General features: G+C 44.7%; 1 protein-coding gene across 1 annotated transcript in view; it reads left to right on the top strand.

Moving 5' to 3' along the window:
• The window catches only part of LIX1 (limb and CNS expressed 1), an 889780-nt gene that overhangs the window by 760845 nt on the left and 101150 nt on the right, over positions 1 to 27785 (top strand). Inside the window, exon 5 of the mRNA XM_069625450.1 lies at positions 26901 to 26978. Coding sequence (XP_069481551.1) covers positions 26901 to 26978 — 78 coding nt within the window. The remainder of the gene's footprint in view (positions 1 to 26900; positions 26979 to 27785) is intronic.

Genomic DNA, 27785 nt, shown 5'->3' with positions numbered 1-27785 from the left:
AGCCTCAAGGATTTTAGCTTCCACAGAGGGGGCCCTCGTGACACATCACATTTTAACCCCGAATGATTGGGACTTTGAGTAGTGTTGGAGCTACAGCACACCAACCGTACCAGAAACCTAAAAAAACAAAGCATTAAAGGGACCTTAGTTAGATGTAGACCAGCATCCAGCCTCCATCGTGGTGGCCATACCAGAGAAGAATTATGGGAGATTTGTCAAGTGCTTAATACAATGAAGTTATACTTAGTTAAAGGGAAAGGGCTAGAGCAGTTGCCGGTCTCCTGTCCTGTACATGACCCACGCTCATACTGTTAGGCTTAGCTGAGGAAGGGGGGCGCAGTGGCCATGTTCAATGTATGTGCACAACTTCCTCAAATATACCGACTAGATCTCCAAGGCTGTGTATGTGTTGTGTGCTGCATCCTGACACCAGAGCCACAGTGAAAAAAATATTTAAGTAAATAAATACATTACTTATAGCACACACTTGCTTGTATTTTAAGGTCCTAGGACCTTTTGGTAATTTAGCAAAATGCTGTCAAAATGATAAGGTCCATTTGTTCATGTGTCCCATGCATTTCTTATCTGCCCCTGGCTTCACCCGAAGCTCCACAGAGAATCACAAGATGCTGCGGCCTGTTTGCTGCTCCTCCGCACTGACCCCCCTCCTACTCACCCAAGGATGTTTCTGGAAGATTCATGTGCATCGAGTTCTCATGCCTGTTATCTCTGCGGGATGCTCAGCCACGCCTCCCCTCCCTCCTGTCGCACGCAAGAAGGCCCTCCATCATGGCTGCGGCGTTAGTCACCTCCTGTGAATAACGGGAACGGCATGCCTACACCCACCAGGAACGCCCTGATCTTGAGCAGGCCACTCCTTGTCCAATGCTTCGCCCAAGAGCTGCTGTTGGCGTCTACTTGACAGCAGTAGAGCGCCACGTTTGGCAGTGCACGTCCGACTCTTTGCTCCGAGATTGAACTTGTGGGAAGTGCACGTGCACACACTGTAATCCACATGGGACCTGTTTGTGGGAGAAATAAGCAGTCTGGAATCTGAGGGTTTCACCCTCACGAGGGAACTGGGAAGTCTCATGGAAACGCAGATAAGCGGAAAAACTCTTAAATGTACATCTTTAAATGAACACGAGATTGCTAAATTGCCAGAGCACAGTTAACGAAAACGTAAATGGTTCGTATATGGCCGCGTACGTTTGCACTCCATCTTGCAAATGATGCTAATTGCACTGGAGGGGGATCACATTTCATGAAGTGCAAAAGAAGTTTCAACTTCCTTTTGCACAAATCATAAAGGCTTTGTGTATTGGCAGACGGCATTTTCAACTGAGTCCTCTGGAATCTGCCTGCATATTCTAGGTGCAGGTTCCACAAGACGCCATTGCTTTTACGCCATTCAAACTGGTGTGAAACTCCGTGGTTTCTGTAACTGAAACATAGGGCACAGGTGGGATCGCAAGTTCTAATCCATGCACCAACACTGCCTACAAGACCTGTGACATCCCCAGCCGCGCAGACATTGACGTTAACACAAGCATGCAGGTGTTCCAGCTGTTTTTGGCATCTCACTAGTGCTAGGTCAAACGGTTATATCGGTACAATCACAGAGTGGTACATTTCATCGTGGGCAAAACACTGATTGATTTTTTAAAATTTGGGCCCCCCTTCAAGTACCCTGATTTTCTACCATTATAATGGCACCCCAACCCCATCCCGACCTATTTTAATACCCCTTGCCCCTCTACCCTTTATTTATTTAATTATTGTTTGCTGTGTTTTATGGTGTTATTGTACGTGGTGAAATGTACCACTCTGTAATGGTTTAGATGAATTGACTGGGTGCCAGTCAAACTGTAATATCTAGGACCCAGACATGTGGCATAGTTTTGCACCAGGTGTTAGATCACATTTGGACACTAGCTGTGTTCGGCACCTGAGGCAAATTAAGCAAATCACATTATACTGAGCACCAGATTGCCAAGCACAATGGCCATTAATTGGATTGGGCCTTTAGGAGAGAATCCTAGTAGGGCTGTGCTTTGGTGTGTCACCCCGTTAGAGATTGATAGCGCGCCTTGGTTGGTTATGGTGCGTCGATAGTTTTTATGAACAGTTATCCTGCATTGTACAAATTGATTTTGGAAGAAAATTCCAGAGTTTGGCCGTGACGATGGAAAGGGCTGGGCTTTCATTTCTCTTTCCGACGCACCACTACATTTTTGGAAGTCTGTTATTGCTGAACCTACGGGTTCTCAGTGGGTTTGGGGTGATCGTTTCTGGGATGAATTCAGTTCTACAGCCATGAAGAGCCCTGTGGGCAATGTAGAGCGATTTGAAATTTGGTTTTATTGGACTGGTAGCCTATGGCGTGATCTTGGAACTGGTGTGATGTGTTCTATAGAGTCTGATTAATAATCGAGTAGCCGTGTTATGGATGCGTTACGTTTTTGTTTTTTGTTGAAGTGATGTAGCAATAAATGCTGTTGACAGAGATCTTTTATGATAAAAACCAGTGCTATAATGGGAAGAATGCATTCTGAGAAGGTGAGATAGGGCATTATCTCCCTTTATTCTGGAGCTTCTGGGCAGGTGTCCATCTATGTAGGCCAACGGATTGCTGCCTGTGGTGCATTGTGGGCTGATGAGGTCATGAACTCCATCTTGTCCGGCTCAAGTTTGACATTGTTGTTCATCGTACATGTCTTCACCTGAGCAAGACAATTAGTGAAGAGGGCTTGTGTCTGTTTGAAAATGTGTCGTTTGTAAGTTGTAGCAAGTAAAGCCGTACCTGTTGATGAATCTCATTAGTGGGGCCAGGCCATGTGCATGTTGACGAGCAAAGATGATACAGGCTTGATACTTGCAGTACTCCACAGGTCATGTTGTGGGAGTTTGGTTTGTAGGGAGTTAGCTAGGTTATTGCTATTCTGGCCGTACACAATATCTCATCCATCATAACAGTATTGCATAATCTTGCTTTTTCTGTTCTCTTTATCAGTGATGCACGGTTTATAGTGTTGAATGCTGCTGCAATGTCTAGAAGTAGGAGGGCCTAGGTAGCGTTGGCATCAATGATTTTGTTTCTCTCATTGGTTTGAATCCTACTTCATTGGTTTGAATCCTAGTTGGGCATAGTCGAGGATGATGTAGTCATTCTGTTCCAGGATTTAAGTATAAACATAGGTTTCCTGTTTCCAGGATATTTGCTTGAATGGTAATTTTGCCATCATTTGCTAGTTTCTGGGATCATCCGGGTTTCCAGAATTATGTTTAAAGAATGGTTTAACGTAGGCCATATTGATATATTGCAGTTCTATTCCTTGCTATGCGTGTCTTTGTAGATGTCAGGGTGGCAGGGAAGGATTGTGGAGCTTGCTTTGTTGCTTTCCTTCACCAGTTTGGAGAATGTCACTTCAGTGATGGGCTTGAATTGGTTAGGCACCGCAGTTGATGGTGTGGATTCTTTGCTAAGAATTTACTCTTTCCTATCGATTAACACAGAGTCTTTGGCTTGCTGGATCTTCTTGCCCTTGTTTTGGAAGAGGTTGATGATGTCATTACATTTCTGGGAGGGAATTGCCATTTTGAAAGCTGCACACAATCTAAGAAAAGACTCAAGAGGAACCAAAAAGGTTTCCGCATAGTTCTTGCCACAAATATAAATAGCCTGATTTTAGGCCTATCACAGAATCAAGTGCAAATGAAAGGAATGTCGCGATTTGTGTCAGAAACTGACGTTAAAGCTGCTTTTGATAATATTGATAGAAACCGCCTGTGGAACAATCTTGCTAGTTGGGGATGCCTGCCTCATTATTGCAGATGGCTATTGCGATCCATTTCAATACTATGATACTGAAAAGAAGAAACAGACAGGGCATGCTGACTGACTAAATGTATACATCCCTGCATCTTAGGCAGGGATGTGTTTTGGCATTCTGCTTGTTCAATACATTTCTTTCTGATGTAGAATCTTATCTGTCAAAATGTAGGCGATTTAATGTTACTGGACTATACACCCACTGGGCTACAAAGATGCATTCTGGGTTTCCAACAATATACCCAGGAAAATAGGCTTGTAATTAACATCCAAAAATCAAATTAGATTATATTTTTAAAATTGCTTAAGCAGGTAAAATGTGCATGGTGGATTGATAGTCAAGTTGGAACAACTGCAACGGATAGTCATCTTGGACATTGTAATGTATTCACACCCATCCATTAAGGATACATTTGAATGGCTAGAAATTAAGTCTCTTAAATGTGTGGCCCAAATAAAGGTTATAAATAGGAGTTTTTGTAAAATTCTATACAATTAAAGGGATTCCAGCAATTACTCAAGGGCTGGAAATGGTGGGTAATTCTGTTTAGGGAGACTTCATAGGTTGTAAGCATTAATCTGGTGCAAAACACTAGCTCTATCCAATTGTGTCGCAGTTGGAATTATTAGGTTTGAGCCACATCTAGTTCCTTGGCGGACATACGCTAGATGGAACAGACTACATCTGCCAATAGAAAGAGAGCCTAAAACAGGAGGACCAGAGTGTAAACACCCTGCCAGCCAACCCTGTATGCTGGGCTTTCATCCAATCAGCTTCCAACAGGATGAGGAGTCTGGCTATAAAAGAAGAGCCAGCTCATTTTGAACTTGTCTTTCAGGGGCAGTTTCCATGTACTTCTCTCCAGACGCTGCTGCATGAAGAGGAGCTGTATCCCGAAGGAGAAGTTGCTTCCTTGGTGGAGGAGCCTGCATTATCCTGGATCACTGCCTGACTGGAAGCTGCCTGAAGCGCCAGGGGCAAGAAGAGTACCCCTGCATTCTAACCTAAGCCAGAAAGGGTGGAAGAGCTGAACTGCCTGGGAAGCACAGGAAGAGGTCAAGGAGATTAGCTAACACAGGGGGAAGGAGAGTATACCTGCAGCCCACCTAAGCCAACAGAGTGGACTTGCTTGAGAAGCCTGAGAAGCGGCAGAGAAAACTGACTAACCCCTGGGGAAGAAGGTGAGTACCCCTATAACCAGAATGTTGAAAGATTTGACCCGCCTGAGAAACCTTGGAAGAGGCTACGGCAAAACCTTGCTAAAAGCCTGGTAGAGAGAGACCAGAACAGAAGCAGGACCCCTGAGGACGAAAGGGGCAAAAGGAAAGATCCTCTGAAGAGGAGAAGGGCAACAATCCAGGTCCCCTGAGGACGTGAGGGACAAAATAAGAAAGAGAGAAGGAAGGTAAGGAAGATACTCCTGAAGGAAATAGGAGTCACGCAGAGAGAGTAAGAGGGATGAACCACTCGAAGGATGGAGACAGAGAACCAACGCCCTGGACCCAGCTGATCCCTCACCATACGAGAAATCTTGTCAATTAGATCTAAGAATAAGGACATTTTATACTCTTGTCATATCAGTCAAAGTGATAATATCGAGTCACTGTTTCATTTGTGTATGGAATGCCCAGCATTAAAAAAAAATCAAGCTCTTTCTGGTTATCGAAATTTGGTTATGATGGGTAGATATCCAATAGGAATTCCTTTTGGTTTTGAATACTTGCAGGCAAACAAAGTTCCTTAATACTGCCCTCAATTAATAGTATAAGAACAGTTCTTCTGTATGGAAAAATGACAAATGGAAAATATAGCAGTTCTTAACTTTACCTTCCGGACAGTTCTTTTGTGATCATAAAAAGATTGCACTTTGCACTATAATGTTTAGAGTATTAGGGTCTTATGTGGGATGTTAATGTGTAGAGCAATGAGCGGTGTAGGGGGGGTTATGTTGTCCTCAGATTCAAGTCTCTGATCTGCTCTAAAGTATATTGATAGACTGCAGAGTCTTAACCCCCTCCTGTCACATTTTCTGTTCTAGAAGATTTATTGTTTTTACATTTGGATTGCTTCCGTTTTATATAGACTGACCTATTATTTAGTCAAAGGGGTGCTTATTTTGGTCTGTAAAATGTAGTCACACACTCAAAAGTATAGGATCCTATGGGGCAGGTAAATCTTGACTATTTCTGCCTGGCCCTTCATTGACCATGGCACAACAACCTCCCGGTAAGCCCAGAAGGCGTAATCTATAGAGCTATTATCACCCTCTAAGGAGGGGAGGTCAAAAAAGCTCGCAACTGGCTAGTTCTTAGCAACCACATCCAGCTTGTTGGCGGGGAGTGGCAGGGCAAAGGATGAAGCAGGGCCAAGTTGAGTGAGTGGCATGGGAGGCGAAGTCTGCCCGTGTATGCCAGGAGCGGCCCAGCAGACGATTCTGTCTGCCCCCCACCTCAAGTTAAGGAAGAGGGGTGGGGGAATAGGGATTCACTTTGCCCAGGCTGCCTCTGTTAGGTGCGGCCCGGGGTCTCAAAAAGATGCTCCCCGTGATGATAGGGAATGCCACACTGAAAGCCCTACACACGGCGGGGCAGTCAGCATGGCAGTCCTTGCGATGAGAGGGAGCACCATGCTGAGTTCCCTTGCTGCGGCTTGTGATGACGGAGCGATGTGCCGAGGCCCCTACCTAGTGGAGCTGTCAGCGCAATGCTCTCATCACAGAAGCACCACGCTGACAGCCCATCTGGGGGAGCACATGGCTCCCTCTCATTGGCCAATTTCTAGCCCAAAATGGGTTTTCTGAGCCATATCGGCCTGCTTGGCCTGGAAATTGGCCAATGGGGAAATGCCACGTCTCTACCCCGGGTGATAATGTTTATTAGACACAAGACAGTATTATATTCAACACACTACTGCTAATTAAAGCCACCAGACTAGAGGTAGAAGACGCTTGGTTTAGGTCTCCCCAGTTGATTTGAATGCAGACGTTCAGTATGCAGTGGTCGGCTTGGCCAGTGCTAGTCGGAGTAGCAGTCCTTCAGTGGGGGTCCTTCTGTTTCCAATGCTTGGATCTTGTGGTCAGCTATGTTCAAAGGCTTCGGATCCTCTCATGTGTCCAGAATTCGGTATGAGGTTTAGCCCAGCCCACCCATGGAAGGGATCTGCAACATTGGAACAGTCTCGACCAGACCGTCCCAAAATGCAGTTTCAGCCAGTTCTCTCTCTCTCTCTCTCTCTCTTTCTCTCTCTCTCTCTCTCTCTCTCACACTCACACACACACACACACCCCCTCTAACTGGGATTCCAGAGCTGGACTATCATGCATGAAAGTGCACTCCCTTAAATCGCAATTTCTGACCAGAAAAGCAAACGGAGATGTCCAGCATGGAGAATTGCACAAATAAGGCTTGTAATGGAACAGCCATTTTGAGTAAATGGTACTCGAAAAATAAATGTTCCCAGTAAAATATAAAGGTGGCACACTCCCATGCACTGCATAGGGACTGATCAGTGCACCCCAAATGAAAGGTGGGGGAAGCAAAATTGACTTATTTACCGCTAAAAACACTAAGGATCCAGACAAAAAAAACAGATAATCTGGGGGATGTCCATGAAGCCAACGGAAAATAGTTGCACAAAGAATAGTGTACCTGTCAACACCTCAGGTTTGTGTAGATCATCTTCTTTTAGTCGATACGTTTGTTTCTACTAGTACTTTTTTAGCAGCATCCAGTGAACGTTTGGTCTTCATATTTCGGTGCTCCTCTTGGTGCCCTTGTTATTCGGAATGGTTTCTCGGCCTTCCTAGTATTTTGTTTGTAGATTGTCTCAGATGCTAAGGAACCTATGCTGATCTGATTCCAGGGTATTCTACACTAGTGACAGGGTGCAGTTGTCTTTGTTGTGCGCTCTCCGTGAGGACTGGTCTTTCAGCAGTTTGTTTTGATACCTCGAGGGGTTTTCTTTTAGGATGTCCATCAGCCAGGTTTTAACAGGCACATAGCCAGGATACATAATAGTACCCCATCTGGCTATCGCTGTCACTGATTCACGCATTATGTGGCCCTCCAGATGTTTTGGATTTCAACTCACATCAGCCTTAAACAGCATAACCCGTGGTAAAGGATCATGGGAATTGTAGTCTGAAACATTTGGAGGGCCACATCATGAATAGCCATGAGATGCTGCTACGCGCGTTGTGTGCTTGTGAGACATGAGTAGTGTCATGCTTCCTCTAGTCCCAACTCCTGCATTATGCTCCCTGTTTAGGATATTTTTCTCATTGAAAGAAGTCTCCCCCATCACGTGTCTGGACGCCTCCGGTGGGGTGTCTCCATTGTACATGCACATTTCTCTCAAAGTGCTTCTAGAGCAGTGGTCTCTGTAGATTTCAGTACTATCCGGTTCCCGCCTCAGAGTCTTAGGCCTGCTGAATTCTTTAACTATTGAAACTTCATTGGGTGGCAGAGTAGTGTATATATGCTGCTCGGCCAATCTATGTTTGGAGAGGATGCAATATTCTTATTTAATGGATCCCCAAATTCTCTGCCCTTTGTCAATCAATCACTCAGGTTAAGTCCTCTGTTTTCAGATTTGCCCCGAAATCGCCTTCAGCGCCTCATAGGCTAGTGTGACTTATGTCTCCTTCTCAGCTGATGTGGCTTTAAAATGAGTGCATACTTAAAGATCTCCACTTTGTAAAAGGTCAGGGTCCTCCAACTGTGAACCCTCAAAAAGATCCCTCTGCTTGGTAATTCTTCCCTCTCTTGCTGTGTTGTGATTGCTCTGGTCATCTCCTGACACTCCCTGTGTCTGCGCACTGTCCCCTCTGTCTACCATCCTGAAGATTCTGCCCAATTACCTCAACTCTGCCTTTCTCCCAGGTCAAATGGCTGAGATGCCCATCAAAACAATGCCCACCAAACCAACAATACCAACACACTTATCAATGCCTGTAGACCTTTTCTATCATCTTCCAGCTACCTCACCTTATCCAGAGCATTGATTTTGTCTAAATTAGACTATTGTAACACACTCTTCCTAGGTACTACCTCCAAAAATCTAGACAGACTCCAGATCCTCCAAAACAATGCCTTAAGATGTGCTCTTAACCTCCCGCGCAAGGCACACATCTCCACGGCTAGCAAAGATGTCCACTGGCTCCCAATACGAGACAGAATCAAGCTACGAACTCTTGTCATTACACACAAGTGCCTCTCACTGACTGCCCCGCGATACCTATCCGACAAATTCGCTAGACACAGCACTTCTAGACCGACCAGAACTCCCTACTTGCACCAACTCAAGGTCCCTAAATTCAACCTAAAAACAGCAGGAGGTTCCAGTTTCCCGGTTCTTGCAGCTCAATTTTGGAACACCCTCCCTCTTGTAATCTGATCGGAAGCTTCCTTTTGGCCATTCAGAGCCATGGTGAAATCATGGCTCTCTGCCTAAACACGGTGCTAGTTACTCACGCACCCTAGGTCTTAACTGCACCATGAAACGGATCACCATGTAACCCGATCCGCTATTTTCTATTGTATTCTTTGCTTATTTTTTACTTCACCATTTGTCTGCACAATTGAATGTATGTACTTTTCCTGCTGTGCGCAACGATATGTAACTATGTTGTCCATATGATTATGCGCCCAGCTACCCGAGGGTTCGGTCGCGCTCTATAAATTAAACTAACTAAACTAAACTAAACTAAAGCAATCCTCTTCCACACCTGCCTTTATATTGGGCAAATAAAGGGTGATGTACTATAATTGTTAAACAACCCTTTCTGGAGCCAAATAAAAGAACCTTACCTTCATGCAGTCATTTTCTTATGTAACCAACTAGTAGAATAATATTTCTGACTTTTACCCGGAGTAGAAGCATTGTCTTGAAATGACCCTTAGGACCTAATTTTAGAATCTCCCAGAGTGGTTAAGGGAGGCTTAAGGAAATGCCTCCCACATGGCCCTGAGCTATGTTCAGGTATTTGACACAGTTAGAGCCAGGTCAGTGATGTTGGTGGAGATCCTCTGGATGTCTGTGGAATCCGCCAGCATTCTCCATCTGCTGGTGGATTGCATAGGAATTCCACATAAATGCCTCCTGCTATGCACAAATACGCTGGAACCATTTTGGAAAAGGGTGTAAACATAACACGGAAACATGCGTCCATCCAGATTTCAGTATTCGTTCTGAAACTGCAATGATGCAGTCCTCTCTGTACAATTATTAAGGACTTTGAAAATCAGGCTATTAACGAAAATCATGTGGGTTACATACATAGATACATTCAGGAAACTTCTGAAAACAAGGTTATTCATGTAATATTTGGATAATCAGAGTGCCCTTTCACGCCTTCCTTTATGTGTTCAGCGCCTGGACTCCTTAGGACTTTGGCACCATATAAATAATTTAACATAACATAACATGTATATGCCTCCCAACTGTAAGCAGCCTGCTCTCTCCTGTAAGACTGTAATCCACCCCCAATTTGTATTTGTATTTGTATTTATTTGTTTATATAGCACTTTACACCAAAGCGCTGCACAATTGAACAATATAATACATGAAACATAACAATATAACGGTAGAAGCAAATTACAATATGAATCAGTCAACAAAACCGTAAGAAGAGCAATGGAACTGAATTAACTGAATGGAATAGGGAGAGTAGTCGAGTAGGGCTGTGTGGGAGGGAGAGGGGTGAGGAGGAGGGGAGGGGAAAAGGTGAGAGTGGGGAGGTAGGGGAGGGGAGGAAGATATTCAAGGGGAAAGATAAAGGAGGGAGGGGAAGCAGGAAGGGGAAGGGGTTTCAATGAGGAGAATGGAGAATGAGTGATTTAAGGGAGGTGCGGAATGAGGAGAAGGTAGGGGTAGAGCGGATTGCGAGAGGTAGGGAGTTCCAGTGTAGGGGGGCTAGGAGTTGGAAATGGGAGGGGGAACAAGGGGACGGAGGTACAGTGAGAAGGAAATGGGCAGCTGAACGAAGGGAACGGGAGGGAGAGTAAAAAGAGAGGAGGGAGGAGAGATAAGGGGGAGCAAGACCATGGAGAGATTTGAAGACAAGGCAGAGAAAGTGAAATTTAAGTTGGGAATAAAATGAAAGCCAGCCAAGGGAAGAGAGGGAAGTAGAGATGGAGTCACAGGGGTTAAGGAGATAGAGGGTACGGACAGCAGAATGGTAGATAGATTTGAGGGGGGCGAGATGAGAAGTAGGTAGTCCAAAGAATAAGGAAGAGCAGTAGAAGAGGCGGGAGAAGATAAGGGAGGAGATTAAAAGTTTGGTAGCGTGGAAGGTGAGAGAGGGGCGGACTTTGTGAATATTAAAGAGGTGGTAGCGACAGGCACGAGAAGTGAGAGAGATATGGTGGGAAAGAGAGAGAGGAGTCAAAGTGAAGGCCTAGGTTACGAGCATGGGGAGAGATAGGGAGATTAGTGGGAGGGAAGAGAATGAAAGGAGGAGGAGAGGGAGGGGGAAGAGAGTTAGAGGGAAAGAATAAGACTTCAGTCTTGTCAGTTTTAAGGGAGAGAAAGCGGGAAGACATCCAGTTCTTTATGGCAGTAAGGCAGGAAGAAGGTTTTAGGTGGAGGTCAGTTGAGAAGGTAGAGAAAGAGAGGAAGAGTTGAGTGTTGTCAGCATAGAAATGGTGGGAGATGACAAACAAGGAGATAACAGGGGCAAGGAGGGAGGTGTAAAGAGAGAAGAGGAAATGTCCAAGCACTGATCCTTGGGGAACGCCATATTCTAAAGGTTGGGTAGGAGAGGACCGACCACCCCATGAAACAGTAAAAGAGCGGGAAGAGAGGTAAGAGGATAGCCAGTTGAGAACAGAGCCTTTGAACCCAAAGGAAGAAAGATTGTGGAGAAGAAGGGGATGATCGACGGTGTCGAAGGTAGCGGAGATGTCAAGGAGAATAAGGATAGAGGATTGCTTAGAGTGTTGAGCAGAGAGGAGGGAATTAAGGATGTAGGTGAGAGCATTTTCAGGAGAGTGTTTAGGACGGAAGCCAGATTGGGAGAGAGAGATTGGAGACAAAGGATGAGAGCTGAGAGTAGGCGAGGCGCTCGAGAAGCTTAGAGAGGAATGGAAGAAGAGAGATAGGGCGGATGTTAGAAGTGAGAAGGGGATCAGCAGAAGGTTTCTTCAAAATGGGGATGATCGTGGAGTGCTTAAAAGCAGAGGGAAAGGTGGCTGAGGAAAGACAGATGTTGAAGAAGGAAGTAAGGTAGGCAATAAGAGGGTAGATCTTAGGGATAAGAAGGGATGGGAGAGCGTCGGTTGGGGCGGACGTGGGGTGGGCTTTGGAGAGGAGTTTGGAGACTTCAGAGGGGGAGATAGGTGAGAAGTAGGACATGCAAGACGAGGGAGGGGGGGAGGAGAAGAGGGAAAATCCGAGGAGCAGTTGATTTTTTGCCGAAGGGTCAGGATTTTGGAGGAGAAAAGCTAGCGAAGTCAGAGGGAGAACGTGTAGAAGAGGAGGAGGGATCGGGGGTAGGGAGGGAGAGAAGTCGAGAGAGAGTTTGGAAGATACGGCGAGGGTGGGAGGCTTGGGAGTGGAGAAGGTTAGAGTAGTAGGAGCATTTAGTCGAGGCAAGATAAGAGTCAAAGAGAGCGTGATAAGAGAAATATGAGATTTGGTTGGAAAGCGAAGGAGATTTGAGCCAGAGTCTCTCCAGACGTCGGAGAAGGCGCCGCATAGAAAGGAGTTGAGGAGTGAGCCACGCTTTAGAGGGTTTCCGGGTTGGACAGAAGAAAGACCGGGGATAGAGTTGATCAAGGGAGGAGGAAATAGAAGAGGAAAGAGTGGATAGAGCATCTTTGGCTGACAAGGAAGAGAAGTCTTGGAGAGAGGGGAGAGAAGAAGAGCAAGTGTCAATAAAGAGGGAAGGATCAAAGTTGCGAAGGTCACTCTGTGAGAAGATGGGAGGAGAGAGTTTAGTAGAAAAGGAATGTGGAAAGGGAGTAAGGGAGAAAGAGAGTAAGGCATGATCTGAGAGATAGACAGCAAGAGTAGAGACTGGGGAAGAGGGGTAGGATGAATTGAAGATGAGGTCTAGAGTGGAGCCAGAGGAATGAGTGGGGGAAGAAGGAAGGGGGGAAAGGAGGTAGGAGTTAAGGATGGAGAAGAGTGGTGATGAATGAGAAGGAGAAGGGAGGTGAAGATTAAAGTCGCCAAGTACAGTTAGAGGAGAGGGGGAGGGAGAGATGAGCGAGAGGAGGTGATCGAGATCTTCATAGAAGGAAGAGAGAGGACCAGGGGGTCGATAGATCATTAGAAAGGAAATGGGGTGAGGAGAGGAGAAAGATTTGTAAAGAAATTTGAAGGAAGGGAAAGAAGGAAGAGGTGGTGAGGAGGAGGAGGAGGAAAGGTATTTGGGGTGGTAGAGGAGGCCAATACCTCCGCCACGGCCAGCAGCGCAATGTTTCACCCACTTTCAACTCTGCAGAGGAAACATATTAAGACCTCTTCACCTACCCCCTGCCCCTACATACACAATGAATTGTCAGGTTAATTTCCCTTAGATTACCAATGGGCTTGAACACTGTAGCAGGCCACTGAGGGGAAAGCTGGCTTCCACTGACCTTCAGAGAATGCCAGGCAAGCAGGGATGTGTGGCATCCCAAGAAAACGTGCAAGTCAAGTAGCAAGTACAGTTCTTCCTCTGCCACCCCCGCTCGCATGCACTTACCCCCATGCCAACTGTGCATAAGCCATGAGGTACTGGGATGTTTCCCAGAAAAACACTGGTTTCCTGATGGATGTGAGATATTAGAATTTAGGCACGAGCAGATCAGGAATTCTACCACGTGCAAAGAAAGGTATGTCCTTACTTCCGGGTCGTTGTCTGGAAATGAAACACACATTGTGCCGTAGTGAGAGTGATTACAGTTGTGTGCAAGACCTGTTAGAAGCTACTCAGGGCGTTCTACTGCTTCACATTAGGTTAGCCGGGCCTCCTTTGCACTTGGGACACATTAGCTCACATTAAAACCAGTGACAAGCCTCTGCCAAATGTCCCGAGCACCAGTGTTGCTGCTTGTGCAATGCAGAATGGAGCAACTCGGTTTTGTCCAAATCCAGGTGCCATTTTTTACACTGGGGCAAAAATGGAGGGGAGGCATTTTTGTACTAGGTCTGCTGCATGGCATTAAAATAAACCAATGTTGACTGATGCAATGGCCCATATTTTGCAATGGAATAGTGCAAGGGGGTTTATTGTTTCAGTTCCTTACATTGCATGAACCAAAAAAATGGCGTCTTTGGTTGTCTTGCCTTGTTTCAAACTATTTTGGAGTTGGGTCCAAACCACATTTTTAGAAAGCCAAATGAGCAAAAACCTTCCACTCCATTGCAGCAATCTTTGCGTGATATGAATTTGGGCAAAATCTGTTTGGCTCCATTCTCAGTTATCTGTATTACAAAAGAAGCCATAACTATGGTCAGGCACCCACCTACCTCAAACAAAGCCTTGAACGGTGCGAGCCTAGTAGATCCTTACGCTCAAGTAATGCCGAGTGCTTGGTTTGCCCTAGGGGTAGACGAGCAAGGGGGAATGCATCATGTGCCAGGAAAAAAACCTGCTGGCTTTTCGGAAACACCTAAAAACGTGCTTATTTCATTAAGCGGCCCAATGCTTTTTTTTGTGCTCATCCCGTCTTTCTGAATTGTCTCTTGTGCTGATGTGCGCCCTGATGCCTGAGGGCTTTGGCGCTCGATGAATAAACAAATAAATAAACCACTGCTGAGGTACATTTGCTCAATGTTCCGCATTGGGGCGGACTCTCGATAATCTGGCCCAGGTCTTAGCTGCACATCTCTGTGCAGCAGCACAAGGAACATTCTGATGGAAAAAACAAGATGTACACCGCAAAGCCAGGCAATGGGCTGGATGTCCCCATCATGATATTTGTGAGCTCAAATGCTGAAAATACTTTCCAAAACCAAAGCTTTTGAATTGTTGTATTGTGTAAGAAAGATGTTCGAATAGAAGCTCTGTATATGGGGCATATTCATAGCAGCAGCTATCCCATTGCTGGGGGCTTTTACTTGGAGTAACTGATATGGTCCACATAACCAGGCGGGGGGGAGGGGGGGAGGGAGGGATGGATGGATGGATGGATGGATGGATGGATGGATGGATGGATGGATGGATGGATGGATGGATGGATGGATGGATGGATGGATGGATGGATGGATGGATGGATGGATGGATGGATGGATGGATGGATGGATGGATGGATACAGAGAGAGCAAATGAAGGCAACACAAGGCAGAGGGCATACGCACCTACAGAAAATACAGTCCTACAGCTTTTTACATAGGCCAATGTAGTGGAGAATGGGTTATTCAATGCAACTTCCACCAGAACTAATAATAAAAGTAATTTTATCCCTTGGAATGTTCAGAGACCTTTCCTATTGGACAATCTGCTGGCTAGGTGAACCAATATGCGCCCAGAGTGGTCTGAACTCTACCTTGCAAGGCTACCCGTTGCACAGAGTTAATTTATGTTAAAGTAGTTTATATAGCACGCTATAAACCGAAGGTATCCTGGCCCTTAGTGGAGAACGCCTTCAACAAAGGGACAGAGAAGCTAAAGTACATCATTTGGGGGATAGGAAGATTTTGGGCAGTTTCCTAAATTGAGAAAAAACTGCAGTCAACCCGAGAGCAAGGGCAAGTGAGTTCCACAGAAGAGGGGCAGCTACAGAGAAGGCCTGGCCTCCAAAGATGGCCTTCCTAAATCTGTGAACGACCAGAAGGTCAGGTTTTGCAGAGAGAAGAGCCCTGGTAGGGGTGTAGGCAGGCATATTCTCCTGAAGAAAAATGTGACCTTGCCTGTGGAGCGCACGGTGAGTCAGGCAGAGAGCCTTAAACTTGAGTCTGCTCTCAACAGGCAACCAGTGGAGCTGAGCCAGGATGGGAGAGGTATGGGAGAATTTAGGCAAAGCCATACCAAGATGTGCGGCTGAATTCTGCAGGATCTGGAGCCTTTGAGTATGGTACTTAGGCTGGGTGAAAAGACAGCATTTCATATAGTCGAGGACTCCAGAGATTGACGTAGCAATCGCAAGACCGCATAAATGCACTGGTCAGATGGAAGTCACTTTTTCTTTGAAGTGTTTTAAACTTTTAAAAAGCCAGCCTTACAGATGGCACTTATCTGTGGCTCAAGCCACAAGGTGGAGGTGATTTTCACACCGAGATTGTCCAGAGAGTCTACAGGCACAGGCATGTTCCATAAACTGGGAGGCCAGAAATGTGACATCCACGCCTGACTCTAAGCCAGAGGGCCGATGATCATGACTTCGGATTTCTTGCTGTTACACTTGAGCCAGTTTGTGCTCATCCAACTACCTATTTCTATAAGACAAGATCTCAAACGCCTAGCAGAATCTAATGGATTCGAGTTTACTCTCAAAATAAGTTGGGTGTCGTCCACGTAAGAGTAAAAACAGCAACCGTGGGAGTGGATCCGTTTTGCCAGAGGCCTTACATAGATATTAAATTAGAGAGGTGAGACTGCAGAGCCCTGCGGGACGCTGCAAGTCACAGTGGATGGCTCGGACCTAAAATGGGGGAGGAAGAGAGACTGTGATGAGAGAAAAAAAGTAAGGCACTGAAGGAGAGTTATAGTGATGCCAACATCCTTGAGACGTTGACACACAGTGGGGTGGTCAATCGTGTCGAACACAGCCGATAAGGCGAGCATAATCGGGAGAGCCGTTCCACCCTGGTCTCTGATCAAGGTGATGTCATCTAGACCTGAGACTAATGCTGATTCAGTACCCATCAAAGTGCAAAATCCTGATTGATAGTTATCAAGAATTGAGTACCAAGCCCCATTGCCGGCCCAGGCAGATTTTTGGACTAAAAACACCCGTAAACATATACAACATATATTGTCAAGAGAGGCATGGGTTATATTCCCTTTGGTTGTACCTGATGTTATAGGCCTAAACAACCCACTAAACACCCATCCTATGCACAGGCTTCACGGCCCAAAACGTCCAATACAAACTCAGGACCTGGTCTATAGAGCGTATTTATGCGTCCTATGTTCACCATTATGCAAACAAAGTTGATCATTGTGTTCGATACATTTGAACAAATTATTGTTCTCCATACAGGCGTAACCCAGTAGTTGACAAAAACGAGTGCAACTTTTTAAAATGACTGAATTTTTTCACATGTAAAGTAGCTCACATACATTAAAAAAAAAATCATGACACAAGAGTTGTTGCCAGTTACCAATTCGATCGATCTCACCTTCTTTGCACTCGCTCGGGATGGTTTGCCATAGCTTGCTCAAGCTTTTGTTTTGCAACAACTTTGAACATATCAGCAATTTCTTTAGCCAAAAGTTAGCATATGAAATGTTCACAAAGAGAAACGAGTAGCTGCGAAGAGGGGGGAAAAACAAAAGCATATATCTTATGAGGTTTGTTTTCAGGGCAGTTCCTGACCTGACATTGATATTGAAGCTTCAATAGATTAGAGACTGAACAGGAAATCGCCCATTTGCCTTACTCATATCTTGCTTCCGGAAATTGACTCGGATTGAAACTGTGTGTGTGAGCAAATGGAGGAACATATGTTAGTGATCAAGGGGGTTGTAGAATAGAAAAAGGCCATGCTCCGAACCAGGTAGCATCAAACTGCCGAGGGAGCAGGAAGTGCTAGGGCTGGCTCTTGTCGTAAAATGGCGACTGATGGTTGAATGGCAGAGCAAAGCAAAGGCATCAAACCCAGTGCGCTGCCCAATCTTAGTGTGTGAAACACTTGCTCGATCTGTTGTGGAACGAGTCCGAGGTAACCGAGATAACATGCATCCATTTAATGATTTGAGTGATGGGCAGGATGTAATTACAGTTTTTGGCAGTATTTAGGGGAATCTTATTGCAGTCAAATTTCAGGCATATGGTCCTGCTTTTGCCTCCGTTCGACATCTGTTGGACATAAATACTGGCCACCGGCAAAGATCTGTTCCCAGGCATCCCAAAGGTATGTTGTCTGCTGTCTGCTGAGATGAAAGAGGTATTGTTGACTACCAGCTGGAATGCGAGCCATGTGCTCGGCTCTTCGGAAGCACAACAGCCAAGATCAAGCACCCCATCTTTTGAGCACAGCCCAGCTATTGTTCCACAGGCCTCAGGCGTTGGTAGCTCGCTGCCAGTGATGGTTTGTACTGAAGCCTCTGCTAGACTAGAATGTCGCCAGCTTTCTCCTTTTCCCTTCACCCCAGCCTGGCGCATAAGCAAGGATGGCGCTCCTGTGAGAAAGTAACATTGCCGCTTCCCCGGCATGCTCATCCAACGCTGCATGTGCTGCCAACACTTCATAGTCCACCACTTCCAGAAAGAGGCTGGATTTGAAGGTTCTTTGAATGTTTTTATTATCGCCCTCGTAGGACGTGTTGCCAAACCAGTTAAACCCTTGGGGAATGCAAAAGATCCACCATAATTATGCTGTTCTCCGAAAACCTTAGCTCTTTGTATCCAACATTGACCCTCTAGACTCCTGTTATGCGTGTTGCTGCCTGGATCCTAATATACTCACTGCAAAAAATCCTTTAAGTGTGTTCAGTAGCAACGCATCCATGTTGCTCCTCAGTGAAGCATCGCCCCATCCCCCATTATGGAAGAAACATGGGAAGCGTAGGCAGCCCACGCTCCAAGCAGCATCTCTACCCGAGGCTGAGCACCCTGCTCGTCAGCAGTCGGCTCTGAGCAGGGCTTACACACCCAGGTAGGGCTGGCTGTCCAAGAAGCATGTACGTGGATGTATGTGATTTCTTCGAAAATGTTTCACCCAATGGAGATTTCCTCAATTCCATTTCACCGAAAAATAAAATCTACTTTTTACGTTTTCTATGTTTTCTTTATTTTTTAAGAAGGGAGAGATGCCCCGCATACCTACCTACCCTAATTTATACCCTTACCCCACACCCCACCTATTATGCATTACACATATACCATTTCCCCTACCTTTTTTGCTAAAGTGGATTTGGTGAAGTCTCATTAGGTGAAATGCTATTGGAAGAAATCTACGGTAACGGTTTAAGAACAGATCTGTGCATGCCCAATTGCCACCTGAGAGCGGCACGCTGCAATATTCGTTCTGCCGCATATTGGCATGTGCATTTATGTCCGGGCACTGTGATGTGCGATCTTGACAGGCAGTAGAAGTCATCACGAGTATTAGGATGTCCCCACTGTTGCATGCACAGAACGTGAAGTCTGAGATAAGCGTTGTCTTCACTGGGGTCTGTACAAGCCAAGGGGAGGGATCATGTACACCAGTCGCTGTCTTCCGCTTCCTGTATGTTCTCCAGGGACACTTGTGGGTATGTTTTTGCTTGCACTTTTGTGGAGGGTGTGGATCTGCGGGCTTGTATGCCTGAATGTATGCATCTGTGTGCGTTTCTGGAAGGGAGGTGATCAATGGAAAGAGACATGGGGTCCTCTTCTTGGGCAATGAGAAGTAACATGAGCCAGTCTTATGTGGTGTATACATTATTGTGCATGTATGTTATCATTTTACTAACGCACACCCTCTAATTTATCACCTCCTTGTAAACAATCCCACCCTACAATTCTGGACAAGAAACAGGCTGTATTTGGAGGTAATACTCTAGTTCATTTAATGAAAAACTGCATTCCGCGGTGGTCCCCAAACTTTATGCTGGGGAAGTCCCCTCAATAACTTAGTCACAGGCAGCTTGTCTATGCAAATAGGATTTTACCTGCCTGTAAAATCTCACTACTTCCGCACACGTACGCAATTATGTCAATCAAACAGTACTATATCTAGGCATCTATTTCTAAACATCACAATGCAATTTACATTTCCTTTGGAGCATTGCCTCTTGTCTAGTGTAATTTGAAGACATTCACAAAACATAAGCCATTCAAGTCCCTTTAATTTAGCTAAATGACAGATTCTGACAAGCACTTTATTTTCTCCAATATCAATAACAATTACTGGTATTAGAGAAAGATTACACAGGAAAACACTACACTTTTATTATATTCAGTATCCATCCATTCCCCATTAGCAGTGCGTTCCCATGTGCAATGTGGTGTGGTGGCTTTCTAGCCCATTCATATAAATGGAACACAAGCAATGGTGGGCTGCATTCAGCTCTATAGGCTTCAGTTAAGAAAAGCTATCCTATTACTTTAGAATGCACAGAATATTGCTTTCTCTGCACGAAGTATCAACCCAAAATTATGATTTTCTGAAATGACAACAATTAGAGCCCCAATTCCCTTGGATGATTTGGGTACATCTAATTCAGGGCCCTCTCACTTCAAGACAATGCCATTGGTGAGATTGGACTGCTCATTCAAAATTGCATCACTCTCTAGGGGAAGCTAAGTAGTCCAGATAAGCTCCATTTCATCCCAATCGGCCTCTTTTTAAATGTAGATGGTGCCATATAGAAGCTTTAGTGATTTAAACATACAGAAAGAAAGTTGTGACTGGCGGATGCAGTCAACACACTTAAAATCATGCAAACTAAAACAGACTAAATGTGTCCTTTTCAACTTTTTCCCCTTACATATTGTACTCATGCTTACACATATGCGGATGGTGTAGTCAACTGTGATCAGTGTGAGAAGTAAAACATGGGTGAAACCTATACTAAACTCTCAAATCTATTGAAAGTTTAAATAAAATATGAATTAGAACGAAGACTGCAGTTAATCTAAAAATGGGAAAGATCAAAGTCAAATGAGTCTCTAGAGAACTGAGATTGTGTAATAAATATTCACCCAGTGAGATAACATCACTCAGTGATATTGCCGTGCGGTGGCTTTTTTGTGCTCACAGAGCAATGTCACGTACCACCTTTGTGTGGCCAGAGTATTATGCTCCGTGCATGTGATCTCTAGTCCCCAAGCAAAAGAAAAGGTGGGATTGTACCCGGTCAGTGCCAATTATTTCGGTATCAGATAATATCACCATACATATGGTTGCCGTAAATATCGCCGGGAAAATGTCGTGGCGATATTATTTTGTGACCATATATATTGGGACAGGGGCAAAAAAAAGAAAAAATGTTTTTAAAAAAAAAAAAGTTTGGGGGTTGCGGGGGTGTCCCTTGCATGTTCCATGCAATCATGTCGCCACAAAAAACGGCAATTTTTCTGCGATATTTTTGCATGGCGAGATTTTTGTGGCGACATTATTACATGGAACCATTATTTCAGTGTCGAAGGTGAGCCGCAATCCTTGCCAAGAAGGAATTGCAGACAGCAATATTCGTTTGAGACTAAAGGGAACCGGAAATATGGGTTAAAAATCTACGGCAACTAGCCTTGTGTGGTATAGTGAGAGGGTGGCTACCTGCCGGGGGTTTCCAGGTGGCTTGGAATCCTACCGACCACATTCAGGGATCTTCCTGTACAATGCCAAGCCGCGGGTAAAGAACTCCAATATCCTCTAGCTTCAAAGCTTCCATGCCAACCCTTGCTTGCATTGTCTGCCTGGGATGCCCATGTCACGGAAAGCATCCCAGAAGGCCCAGGCTTGGCAGAAGCGCGTCGGCTCTGTTTGAAGTGTGTGGTTGTTTTGTGACAATGATTATGATCATTTGTAATGGTGTGTATCTTAATGCTGCCCTGTAGTACTGGCATACAGTTAATTGGAGTTGTCTTTTTTGTTGTGTTTAACAGAATGGTATGCATGTGGCCTTCTGATTCAGCAGTATAGGTGACGTCGGATTTCCTAAACCTATCAGAGAACGTGTGCAAAGTGTAATTCTTGCTGTTGTTGGAAGAATTATATTACTTAAACTTGTTTTAGTGAACAGAAAGTACACAGACAATAAAACATCATAACTGTGAAGTCCATAGTGCATGTGGTGACTATGGCAGGCTACCAGTTGCATTAATGGGACATATGTGGGTGCATGTGGTGTATGCTGGCGGCACCCGGACATGTGGGGCTAGCCCTTACATACAGGGCCTGTACAAGGAATATCATGCCAATATTGGTGTATCTGGTGCTGCATTTGGCATGTGATGCAGCACCTGTAACACTATACCTAAGGTGATTTAGCTGTCATATGAAAGTATTATCTACGTTTTCCAGGATGCACATTGCATTTAATGGCAGCACCTGAACATTTAGGGCCATGTCTTTGCCCATGGTGACTATACTAAGCATACTGTGGCGTTATTCAGACATTCGAGGCTGCGCTTGACATATGACAGCCTACACCTATTGGCTTTGCTAGAGCTTGTTTGATGTAAGTTTCTGCCGTTTTGTATAATCCGCTTGGTTCAACCCCGTGCTACTTGCCAGACAGCAAGGCTTCCATGCTGTCTTTAAATGCCCATAATTCCCCACGCGCTCATCTCATTTGAATGTTGCTTTGTAAGTTTGTAAAGTAAGGTTGTGGGCTAGTGTAGCAGCCGCAGAGATCTCAATGGAACGATCCCGAGTGCCTCGTTCTTTTGTCATTTCAAGGTTGATACATGTGTACCATTTGGGTTGTGTTGCGTAAGTGTCAACAGACAAGTGTTTTTGACATGTATTCATAAATGGTATTTAGTATTATTAGTTGTGTAGTTTGTTACAGCTTTGCTCACGTGACCTTAAATGTGAAATTTTTTTCGATTTCTAATTGTGAAACTTTAATGTATGCCACTCCCCTGCAAATGTGAGATAGTGAAATCTTAGCTTGGGTATCTGCTCATCCACATGATTTGTTTTCCAGTAATTGTTTAGCTAGACCCGCCAATAGGTAACTCCCCATTATCGGGTTCAATGTACATGCATGTGACATGTGACTGGGCATGTACAGACCGTTTCCTAAAATCTCACCCCTTTGTCTGTTTTGCTGGGATTCCTTGATGTGCCTTTGCAACTATGAGAATCGAAAAATGCTGTCACTGTGGGTGTATATTTTGAAATATTCCTCTTTATAAAAAAAAAATAAGTGACAAGCAAATGTTACAGGGGGAGGTGGGGTGCCCAATGAGCTGACAGTGCTGGCAATAAATGGGCAAAATACTGACAGAGTGGCACAGACATCTTGAACATATTTTCTTAAAGTAGCTAAAAGCTTGGTTATTCCTGTCATCCCAAAAACACATCCTGAGGTAGTGAGTGCGTTGATGGAACCACGTTACTTTCAGGACTGGTTATTGAAGGTACAATGGATCTGACTATGACCATAGGTAATGGCCATACTGAAACCATTTGGTTTGACCTAATAGCAGAACCACAATACCGTTTGATCTTGGGCCTTCCATGGTTGGTGTTGCACAACCCAGTCGTCGACTGGCAGGCTGGAGAAGTAGAATTTGTCTCTAAGCACTGTGAGAGTGGTTGTCTGGGTGATTCAAAACCCTACAACAATCCATGTTGACCACTTTTGTTTCATACCCCTGCAATCGGGGCTACCACGTCTTCTCCCCTACCAAAGGAATACGAAAGCTTCCAAGACGTATTTGATGCCAAAGCTGCTGAATCACTACCCCCACAAAGGCTGTACGATTGCCCCATAGATCTAGTGCCAGGGGCTCAACTACCATCAGGGCGAATCTACTCTTTAACTCAGAAGGAGGACCTGATTCTCAAGGAGTACATAGAAAAGTCATTGAAAACGGGCTTCATTCGTACATCCCGCTCTCCTACGTCTGTTCCATCATTCTTTGTGCCTAAAAAGGAGGGAGACCTACGTCTCTGTATTGATTCCCATGCACTGAATTCCATTACTATAAGAAACTAGCATCCAATACCTATGATTTCTATTCTCCTGGACCATTTAGGTTCATCTGTGGTATTTACAAAGCTGGATCTTAGAGGGGCGTATAATCTGGTCAGGATCAGACGTGGTGATGAATGCAAAACGACGTTCAAAACTAGATACGGGCTATATGAGTATTGTGTAATGCCGTTTGTTTTATGTAATGCCCCAGCCACATTTCAACACTTTATCAATGATATCTTTCGTGACATGATGGATAGGTTTGTGTATTCGGACTCTCTTGAAGCACATGTTAAACACGTCACCCAAGTCTTACAACACCTTCGTGAACAATCATGGTATGCCAAACTTGAGAAATGTATATTCCATGTTCAAAGTGTCGAGTTTTTGGGCTATGTCATTACCAATAAGGGCATACAAATGAGTGCCACTAACGTACAAGCAGTCTTGAATTGGCCAATACCTACCTGCTTGAAGTTTCTGCAATCTTTTCTTGGTTTCGGCAATTTTAATAGGTGTTTTGTGAAATCTTTTTCGGACGTCGCTGCTCCTTTGACTAGGCTTACGAGTAGTAAGAATCGTTTCCTATGGAATAGGGATGCTGATTGAGCCTTCGGAGATATGAAGACCGCCTTTACCTCTGCCCCAGTCCTTCAACACCCAGATCCGAACTTGCCTTTCATTGTGGAAGCCGATGCCTTAGATCTAGCCTTAGAGGCCATACTTTCCCAAACCTGTAAAGACACTCAGGCTCTTCACCCTGTGGCTTATCATTCCAGGAAGCTGACCAGTTATGAATAGAACTATACAGTCACTGAAAAGGAGCTTCTGGCAGTCCAGGATGCTTTTCTTGTTTGGCGACATCATTTGCTGGGTACCACCACTCCTGTTGTAGTCTATACGGACCATCTAAATCTTTTGGCCTTGCAATCAGTGAAGTGCTCCGCGGTACGTCACGATCGTTGGCACAAATTATTATCGCAGTACAATTTCACCATTACCTATCATCCGGGTGCTAAGCATACAAAGGCCGATGCTTTGTCCCGTCTTGATGGTTTTACCACGAAACACATCGGTAATGACACTTTGCTGTTTCCTAACCAGGTTGTTTGTGGTTGTACCCTACAGTCTTCCTTGAAGACGACCCTACAGACCTGGATTAAACTGAACCCTCAAGTCATTGAGGAAAGAAATCTTGAAATCATTCAATCTTTACCTTATGCCCAGGAGTAGCTCTTTTTGCCAGACACTCTGTTTCGTCAGATGGCCATACAGTGGTGCCATGATTCCAAGATCGCCGCTCATAATGGCAACAGGAAGACGGTTGCACTGTTACACCATTGATGTTGGTGGCCAGATATGAATGAAGACATTGCTTTGTATGTGGCATCTTGTGCTGTTTGCGGACAGGGTAAGGACACACAAACCAAGCCCGTTGGCCTTCTACAACCATTACCGGTCTGGGAATCTCCTTGGTCCATGATTTCGATGGATTTTATAGTTGCGCTACCACCTGTACCACGATTCAATACCATTTGGGTGGTTGTAGATTATTTCACAAAGATGGCCTTGTTCATTCCATGTAGGGGTCTCCCGAGCGCTCCTATATTGGCGGATTTGTTCCCACAGCATGTCTTTAGATCATTCGGGTTGCCTAGTATCATCATCATGGATCGTGGATCCCAGTTCACCTCCCGTTTTTGGAGGGCTGAGAAGATGAGGGCCAACAGGAGGACCGCTCAAACATTCACTAACTGGATGGAGGAAAGAGAGAAAAAATCCCACTGCACCCCATTCATATGTAACAAAATGTGTGTGTCATCTGCATAAGAATTTTAAGTAAAATCCAGTACCTTCAGGAGATTTAAAAACGGTACTAAATAATCATTGAACAAAACTGAGAGCAGCCGGGAGCCCTAGGGGACCCCACATTCCAGTCTGGTTAATGAGGACCAGTACTACCTTAGCTGAACTTGCCAACAGTTACTTAGAATAAAATGCACCAATCAGGGCCCCTGCCTTAATGTGGGTGCCTTCCGACAATCGTGTCAAGATAAGTTGCTTGGCAAAAGCCTCTTACACAACAAATATAACATGATGAAGATGGAGAGGTGGTCTTCATCTTCATAATTGAGGGTATCATCGCAGATTTCCAACAAGCCTTTTTAAGTTCCATGATGGGGTGGGATCGGAAAACTGATTGGTAAAGGTCAAGTATATTGATGGATTCAAGGAGGTCCTGTAACTGGGTCGTGACATCTTTTTCCAAGATATTGGGAATCCAGCGCATTCTAGTAGTGGGATGGTAGTGCCAATAATTACTCAAGACAATTGAAGGCTTTTTAGCAAGGGGGCCAGAATGGACTGTTTCATCAAGTAAAGGACCTCTCTATGGATAGAGACAGCCTTGTCCTGTACGACCTTTTTATCAATCACACCAAAACCACCTCCTGCTTCTTGTCCCTAAACAATTCACTCCATGGACATGTAACTGACTGCCTCTCCGTCATCCAAACCTCGATAGCCAGGCGCTGTTTTATGCATAACCAAAATCATAAACTGTGCTTCTTAGATCGCCCCCAAAAACCTTCCTTCTCTCCTCCAATTGCCCTCCACCAACAACAAATCAATCCACGTTGACAAATAAACGTGGGTGTCAACCATAATTGCAGAGACCACTACACCTGCTTACGCTCCTCAATATCCACTCTGCCTCACCCTCTATTCATCAATGCATTGATCACTGACTTGCTGGTCTGCAAGCTGGACCTCCCCTACAATTGCTTCCTTTCTATAGAACATTTCTCAACTCATGACCGGTCCTCTCTGTTTTGACATGTCTTTGAGCACTAAGATCAGGGTATGACATTGTGTACATTGCTAGGCATAAAGACGGCTGCAAGCTTCTCCATGCTCACATGGTGGTATTGTAGCTCTGATGAAATAGTCAAGATCCACTCGTATGGGGGAAGAAAGGAAGACACAATAACAGTGTAACATAATATTGCTTAGAGTAGCGTAAAGTTAGTAGAGGGTTGCTAGAAAAATATACTATGTTGCAGGAAAAGGGTGAGGTGAATACAGTGATGAGGCAAGATGAATATGGAAAGTCTTGGGGTGTCTTTCATACAGTAACCAAGTGGTTATAGTTTATCACAGTTAATTGTTTTGTATCTAAAATATTCAGCCTTCACCTGATATCAACAAATGTTATGTTGCCCTCCTTGCTCCTGTTTAAAACATTTTTTTTTAAAGGTTGTATTGCCTTGTTAATATGTAGTTGTAGTGCTTATGGCTATTCAAGCACTTTTATAATGTAGACTTTCTATTATTTGACATGATAGGAACTGATGATCATCTTTCAGCTGCTGCACTGGAATGGAAGTCTTAAAGCCCTGCGAGAAACAAAGTGCTCCCGCCAGGTAAGAAGATTCAGCAACGACAAAAATTGGATGAAGCATGCCCTACACACCCTACTGCTTTCCTCCCAGTTAACACATGATCATTTGGGACTGGTGTAATATTACTGATCTCGAGGAAAGACAATATTGGTAGACGCCCATCTTTAATAAGTACAGCGTCAGAACACTGTTGTTCATCCAGTGAGCTACGAGTTGACTTAAACACAGATTCTTGAGTTAGCCCAATGTTGTGGTTGACACCAGAACGTGTGTACCGACAATATTGAGCCGGCCAATCTCCTAGCCCTGCCGTGAGCCTGTGAGTGACCATTACCAATTCGCTACTCCCAATCCCTGAATTTTGAGACCTGGGTGTTTCACTAAAGAACATTTTGAAGTCTATGGGATGGGTCATATTTTTGAAAAATGTATTTGACAAATCGTTGTCTGGACACTTGGGTTGGTGCACAAATGGAACCCATATATGAACTGGGATTTGGAGAGGACCTACCCACATTTCACTTTTAATGTGGGTATGCACTTGTAATATTACATCACTTACAAAAGGTATGGAGAAATTACGACTATTCCCAGTACAACAAGGTGGTTTTCGCTCAGTGGTGTTGACCTGGTACCATTGTTCTTTGTGTGTTCTTGCTGACCCTCCTTCAATAACGCAGCTCCTAAAAACGAATTCTGCACCAAAAATAAACTATGTCCTTAGTCTCCTACCACTGAAGATTAATACACGATACTGGAAAGAATTTGATGGGCTCATACAGAGTTTTTTATGGGATGACATGCCACTGAGACTAAAGCTATGGAAGT

This window comes from Ambystoma mexicanum, chromosome 6p (genome assembly GCF_040938575.1).
Source record: "Ambystoma mexicanum isolate Mex_15411 chromosome 6p, UKY_AmexF1_1, whole genome shotgun sequence".
Taxonomy (NCBI): domain Eukaryota; kingdom Metazoa; phylum Chordata; class Amphibia; order Caudata; family Ambystomatidae; genus Ambystoma; species Ambystoma mexicanum.
Note: the sequence above shows the minus strand (reverse complement) of the source record. Positions and strands in the feature narration are given on the sequence as shown.